The sequence below is a fragment of the Camelina sativa genome, chromosome 11 (genome assembly GCF_000633955.1).
Source record: "Camelina sativa cultivar DH55 chromosome 11, Cs, whole genome shotgun sequence".
NCBI lineage: Eukaryota > Viridiplantae > Streptophyta > Magnoliopsida > Brassicales > Brassicaceae > Camelina > Camelina sativa.
This window is the reverse complement of record NC_025695.1, coordinates 14,121,152-14,128,128: the sequence shown is the minus strand read 5'-3', so window position 1 is coordinate 14,128,128 and position 6,977 is coordinate 14,121,152. Positions and strand designations below refer to the sequence as shown.

At 34.7% G+C, this 6,977-nt stretch overlaps 2 protein-coding genes across 2 annotated transcripts in view; one reads left to right on the top strand and one right to left on the bottom strand.

Annotated features, from left to right (window-relative positions):
* The window catches only part of LOC104727945 (transcription factor MYC4-like), a 2,685-nt gene extending 1,052 nt beyond the window's left edge, over positions 1-1,633 (bottom strand). The window contains exon 1 of the mRNA XM_010446996.2: positions 2-1,633. Coding sequence (XP_010445298.1) covers positions 2-1,562 — 1,561 coding nt within the window. The 5' untranslated portion in view covers positions 1,563-1,633. The remainder of the gene's footprint in view (position 1) is intronic.
* Positions 4,446-6,778, top strand: LOC104723294 (probable ADP-ribosylation factor GTPase-activating protein AGD8). The gene is made up of 7 exons (XM_010441629.2): positions 4,446-4,691; positions 4,796-4,914; positions 5,142-5,580; positions 5,677-5,958; positions 6,041-6,166; positions 6,252-6,353; positions 6,442-6,778. The coding sequence occupies exons 1-7, from the start codon at positions 4,617-4,619 to the stop codon at positions 6,547-6,549; spliced, it is 1,251 nt and encodes a 416-aa protein (XP_010439931.1). The 5' UTR covers positions 4,446-4,616; the 3' UTR covers positions 6,550-6,778.

The following is a 6,977-nucleotide window of genomic DNA, read 5'->3' as shown; positions in this document are numbered from 1 at the left end:
CTCATCCCATCAATCTGCTTCTGCAACTCTTCTTTATCAGACTCAGCCTTCAGCAGCTTCGACTTAAGCTCATTGATATACGAAATAGCGTCTCCTAAGAGAGAAGCTTTATCCATCTTAGAGACATTAGGAACCACAGCTCTCAAAGAGTAGAATCTCTGATTCAGCTTCTCTCTTCTCTGTCTCTCTGCTTCAACATGGTTCAAAGGCTCTTCTCTTCCATTAGCCGGTTTCCTCCCTCGTTTCCTCGGTTTCTTCTCCGGTTCAACCACAGTTCTGTTACTCTCAGCTTCTTTAACCACCGAAGCTTCAAGATCAGAGTGGTTCGAGTCCCCTGATTTCGCAGGCCGTGGTAGAACAGAAACAGAGGTGAATGAAAGCATTCCTTCTTCGTTATTCGAAACCGGAGACCTCTTCTTGTTACTACTATCTTCTCCCATAAACCGGCTTTGACCAGAGGAGAAGCCATTCTCAACCCCATTCTTGAAACTCACCATCTCACCGGATTTAGTAACTTGAAGTTTAGGGTTTTCAACAGAGCTTCCACCATTGCAAAGCTTCGAAATTTGTTGAGAATCAGAGTTAGAAGTTGAGTTGTTACCAGTATTGATGATCACCGGAGCTACAAGACCCAACTCAACTCCAGGTTCACTAATCCACATACCCGGATCATTCTCTCCTTGATCTGGATTCAAATTAAACGCCCAAGAACCAGATTCACAACCACCACCACCGTTGTTAAAGTTGAAAAAGGTGTCAACTTTATCAACAAGATCTGAGCTTTGATGTATAACCTCCGACGAACCAAGCTCAACGACGCCGTTCTCACATGGTACACACACCATTGTCTGTAACCCATAAATCTGACCTTGACGAGCTCTCTCACAACTCGATCCAGCTAACGCGTTAGACCCAGATAGCCAAATCGTGTTCGAACTCGAGAAAGCTTGTCCAGGTAAACCAGTACCGTAGACAAAGCTCTGTGTCATCGAAACCAAGAAGAACCATTCAGTATCTGTAACTTCTTCATCTCCTGCTTCATCAGAGCCACCATTGTTAACTACTTCTCCTCCTCCTCCGGAGATCAAAGCGTTGAGCTCTCTAACCACTCTCTTACGATGCTCTTGCTCAGCTGCACTAGCTGGGTTCGTTTTCTTCTTCCTAGATTTCTCTTCTTCTCCTTTGTAATAACCATCTCCCCAACCTAACAACGCCGTGTTGTTGTTGTTGTTGGTTAGTCCTACTCCTCCTACTCCTCCTCCTTCGACGTCTTCTCCGGCGAAATCGTAAGATAATTGCCAGAACACAGCGTAGGCCCAGCTCTCGTTTGCTCCTTCGATTAAAGCTTGGAGTCGTTGTTGGAGAGTATCTTCGTTGACCTGAGATAGGGCTGGAGGAGCAAGAGGAGGAGGAGGAAGTGGAGGAAACAGAGAAGAATGATCAGAGCCGCCGATGAAAGCTTCCATCACTGACGCATCGTCTTCGGTTGACCAGAGATTTGTTGGACCGTCTGTTGATTGGTCGAGATGGTAGTCGGTTAACTGAACACTCGTCGGAGACATAACACTCCGATGGGTAGACAGAGAGACAGAGAGATAACAAAGTGGTTCCTTTAGTTTGGTTTGAAAAAGGAATCTGTATATATTTATAACTTCAAAAAGAAAAAGAAAACTGTAAATAATTTGGTTTTCACTAAATATTACTGATTTCTTGAGGTGGTACTATTTTCAATGAGGCTCTAAATGGTTATTCAAGATAACATAAATTAAAGTAATAAATTTGTCTATATAGTAAGAGATTTTTTTTTTTCAACTAAAGAATTGTTTTGCAAGTGGGGTAAGTAAATGCTTATTACAGTAAAAAAAGATGATTCTATTCAGTATTTTGGATTATATACATCACTTGATTCTTGACCAGTTTTTTTTGTGGTAAAAATATATAATTTGATTGAGAATAAAAGACATTTTCAAAAAAAATATTTATTTCTTTCTTTAAAAACAATGGCTAATATATGAAGAGAGAATCATATCACATTGTTGATCAACCTTGTCCTTTTTCTATATAATGGTGATAATTACGGACAATTAAAGAATGAAAATGATTTATCACTTATAATAATTATCTTGTCTCCCTCAGTTTTAGTGTTGGTGTCAATGTCTGCTTTTTTTTCTTGTGTATCATTTAATTTTTGCAATCAAATACTTCATCCGTTCCAAAATATACGATGTTTTAGTGAAAACACGCATATTAAAAAATAGTTATTTTTAAAAAGTTTAATCAATCATAAACAAATCTGCATAATATAAAATATAAATTTAATCTAAAAGTTGCATAGGAAGTTGGAAACATCATATATTATAAAACAAAAATATTTCTCTTAACATCTTAAATTGTGAAATGGAAGGAATATCATTTTAATTCCTTGGAGGTTTTAACAATTTATATATATATATATATATATATATAAGAAGTGAGTTGTTAGATTATTTGGTTCTTGTAGGCAAAACAAATATATAAGAAAGAGATTAAGGGAACACCAAGTAGTTCAATACACTTTTAATACACAAAATCTATAAGATTTAAGTCCAGTATTACTACTTAAACATTTCTCTTCTGTTATTTTTTGATAAAAAACATAGTTTTCTTGGCATCGTTGTTGAACACAACTTTTATGAATGATGAACAACAAGAAAAGACATTGATGATTTCGATATATCAAAAGGTGAAAGAGACGCGAGAGCATAAAGGCAAAAGTTTCCTTATTAAAAAGATAATTAGATTTTTTTCCTATTATTATGAAAATTATACGACCTCACAAAATATCACATTATGTCGGGTGGGTCTCTTGTTTTTTTTTTGTGTTAATTGGTCAGATTTCATATATGCTTTCTTTTGTCAGTATGAGAGCAAATGCCCAAAAATGTTGGTCTCTCTGTGCATATCGGACGAAGCTAAGCTATATTGTGTTCTGTCGTACAGTGGTGACACATTTTGGAATCGCATAAAACAATGTTAAAGCTGGGCTTTACTACTTATAATGTGATAAAACTGGGCCGCAGAGTTTCTGTTTTCTTTTTTTTTTGGCAAACTAAGATTTCACATTTGCATACATGTATTAAACAAAATGTAAGATTTTAACGGTTTTATAGTTTCAAAGTTGTTATGCATAAGTTAAGAAAAGACTACTCAAAAGTTGAAATCACAAAATATCAAGAGATTATTAAGAAATATTGTTGGTAGTGACAAAGACTTAATAATGTCAAGTAGTTTAAAATATAGCTTTGAAGTGGGTTTGATAGGGAATATATATATGATGCACAATAAACCCGCATATATTCGAGACGCATAAGAAATTCATTGGTGAAGATTTGTTTTATAGTTTATATATGCTATGGTTTGTTTAGATTTTTCAAGATGGACTTGTCGACCAATTTATAAGGGTTGATGGATGATTCTTGAATATAATCCATGCTACAACATGTAACAAAATATTTTATATAAATTTTAAATTCTTAAAATGACTAAAAATTATATTAATATAGACACTATAATACATGTGGATTATTTTTATGGAAATTTAACAAGAAAAAATAAACATAAACATATTTATTTTGTAACGGAAAACAAGTTTCATCCCGTCCCTTCCCTCACACTCCAACATATAATAATAGTAAGGATTAGAAATCAGTTTCTGGTTGCCACTAATCGAGACGCAAATAACCAAATATATTCAACTTTATATGGGATGGAACAACATGTGGAAAACACACAACTGACACAAGGTTGTGTAATCAACAAACTATAGTAATAGTATGCTTATTTTTATTTTATTTTGCATTTTGGAGATGGCATTGATTTTATTTTTGTCTTAAAATCAGCAAGATACAATTACACTCTTTAACAAAAAAAAAAGATACAATTACATTTTATATATCTTCACTTCATGATATCGTATTGCTATTTCAGTTTAGGCATTTAAAAGCAAAAAGCAAAAAGATGTTACGACTTACGAAAGTTGTACATATTCTCATTGTATTTTAAAAACTTATTAATTTACTAAACGATGTTAACTCAGAAAATCAAAGAAAAAACATTACTCAGATAATTAAAGAAAAAAACTGTGTATTACAAATTAGTAACTACTAGTATATGATAAATGTAAAATATAAAAATAAATTATGTTTTTCAAATAAAAAAGTGTTAGAAACAAATCTTTGAATTGAGGTTGAAGAAAAGGTGAAAATGATGAAGCTTTCATCAGTTTACCAACACCATCCATGTTGTGTTGCTTCGGAAACGGAATTACGAACTACGTGTCGTTTTCTTAAAATATGCCACTCTCGTAAATTTTTAGAGTTATCGAAGGGTACTATCGTCCCTTTAGTCAGATCAAATGTTTCCATCAATGTTACTGGGTGGTTTCTTTTTTTTCGATTGACAGAAGAAGAAAGAGGAAATAAACCTAACAAAAAAAATATTTCAAATAGAATTAAAAAAGAAATCTTCATTTCTTTCGAATTCATCATTCGAGGGGAGAGGTGATCCATAGTTTCACCTCTTCACATTTTTTATTCTTCGTTGTAAAAAAAAAAAAAACTTCCAAATTTTAATCTACAATGGCTTCCTCTGTTGACAATCTTACCGACAAAAACATTGTTTTCAGAAAACTCAAATCAAAATCTGAGAACAAGGTAAAAATAAATCTATTATGAATTTGATTGTGTTTGTATCTTAGATCTGGGTGTTGTTTGACTAGATCTTCAATTTTGGTTTTTGAATTTGGGCAAAAATTTAGGTCTGTTTCGATTGTAGTGCGAAGAATCCGACTTGGGCATCTGTTACATATGGGATTTTTCTCTGTATCGATTGCTCAGCTACTCATCGTAATCTCGGTGTTCATATCAGTTTCGTCAGGTAATATAATCTTTATCCAATTCACCATCTGATTCGATTCTTCAGGCATTGTTCTTAGCTCAGAGTTGTTTGATTTTAGCTAAGGTTTGAGCTTTTTTAAAAAGGCATTATAGTTCTAATACGTTGACTCGAGTGTGGTTGAACCAATACGATTCAGAATTTAGATTTGAATAATAATGTCACATTGCGGTCTAAAGATTTGTAAATCTTCTCGGGTTTTTGTGTAGATCAACGAATTTAGATTCATGGAGCCCTGAGCAGCTCAGGACGATGATGTTTGGTGGCAACAACCGTGCTCAGGTGTTCTTTAAGCAACATGGATGGACTGATGGTGGCAAAATTGAGGCTAAGTACACTTCCAGAGCTGCTGATTTGTATAGGCAGATTCTTGCTAAAGAAGTTGCTAAAGCCATTGCTGAAGAAACTAGTTCTGGCTTACCTTCATCTCCTGTTGCTGCTGCTACTTCTCAGCTACCGGGAGCATCTAATGGGGTTTCTTCTTATTCTGTCAAGGAAGAGTTGCCTCCTCCTAAACATGAAGCTGTCAGTGCCACCTCTTCTCCTAAAGCTTCTAATACTGTTGTGCCTAGTACGTTTAAGAAACCTATTGGTGCTAAAAGGACAGGAAAAACTGGTGGTCTTGGTGCAAGGAAGCTTACTACTAAGGTCTGTCTTGGGTTGTTTTTTTTTGGAGTTATGACTTTTTATTTTCTCTTGTTTTTACATAAAAAGATTGGATTTGTTTTTTTTGGTAAAATGTAGCCAAAGGACAATCTTTATGAGCAGAAACCGGAAGAAGTTGCACCGGTTATTTCTGCTGTGTCTATAACTAATAACGGGGAAAACAAATCATCAGCTGGTTCATCGTTTGCATCTCGGTTTGAGTACAATGACGACTTACAATCTGGAGGACAAGGCGGTGGTGGTGGTGGTACTCAAGTGCTTAACCATGTTGCTCCACCAAAGTCTTCAGGCTTCTTTTCGGATTTTGGAATGGACAGTTCTTTCCCCAAGAAATCAAGCTCCAACTCGTCAAAATCTCAAGTAAAGTTGTGGTTTTAAGAAAGAAAAAATAGTAAATTGGTATATTCTGGTCATATGCTAAGCCATTTTTTTTTATCACTAGGTTGAAGAATCGGATGAAGCAAGAAAGAAGTTCACAAACGCAAAGTCCATTTCTTCAGCTCAGTACTTTGGGGATCAGAACAAAAATGCTGATATGGAATCAAAAGCTACTCTTCAGAAGTTTGCAGTAAGTACTAAGAAAATTTCCCCACAATTTCATAGGAACATCATTCTCATCTTATTGATTCTAATGCGATTGTCGTAATTTACAGGGCTCAGCATCTATCTCAAGCGCTGATTTTTACGGTCACGACCAAGATGATTCCAATATTGATATAACTGCTAGCGATCTCATTAATCGGCTTTCTTTCCAGGTACGAGATCCATACATACTTCCAAAACCCTTGTTCTTCCTCATATGTTAACCTGCTGATGAATGTTCGATTTCAAATGTTTGATCAGGCGCAACAAGATATCTCGTCGCTGGTGAACATAGCAGGCGAAACAAAGAAGAAGCTTGGAACTTTAGCTTCTGGTATCTTCAGTGATATTCAAGACAGAATGCTGTGAGAAAGAACACAAGCTCTCACATGTTTTTGATAATACAGAGAAAGAAAAAGTAAGAGAAAAAAAGCTTTGTCAGAAACTTCCAATGAGGTTCACGTTTCTCTGTTTTTTTATAGAGCTTCTTTTTTTTTTTGGGAATATTGAGACGTGGCTCTTGTTGTTACTTGTTATCAATCTACAATATGGATCTTATATTATATACACTGGAATATGTTATAGACTTTAATCCTTTGTTTGTTTGCAGAAACAGTGAATTTAAAATCAAATTGAATTGTCATGATACAGTGTGTTTTGAAAATATTAGTAGAATACAATGGTCATGATTTTGTACATTTATTAAGTGAATGTGAAAAATATTTCTTATTACTTTTTTGGGGTATANCGGGTGGATTGGTGTTTCTTTTTTCTTTTTTTTTTTTTTTTTTTTTCAA

Excerpts from the sequence above, each read along its gene's own strand:
- LOC104723294 (XM_010441629.2), top strand. The coding sequence starts at position 4,617 with ATGGCTTCCTCTGTTGACAATCTTACCGACAAAAACATTGTTTTCAGA. Across the intron at positions 4,915-5,141 it reads GTTCATATCAGTTTCGTCAG|ATCAACGAATTTAGATTCAT; the intron begins GTAATATAATCT and ends GTTTTTGTGTAG. Across the intron at positions 6,354-6,441 it reads TTAATCGGCTTTCTTTCCAG|GCGCAACAAGATATCTCGTC; the intron begins GTACGAGATCCA and ends ATGTTTGATCAG.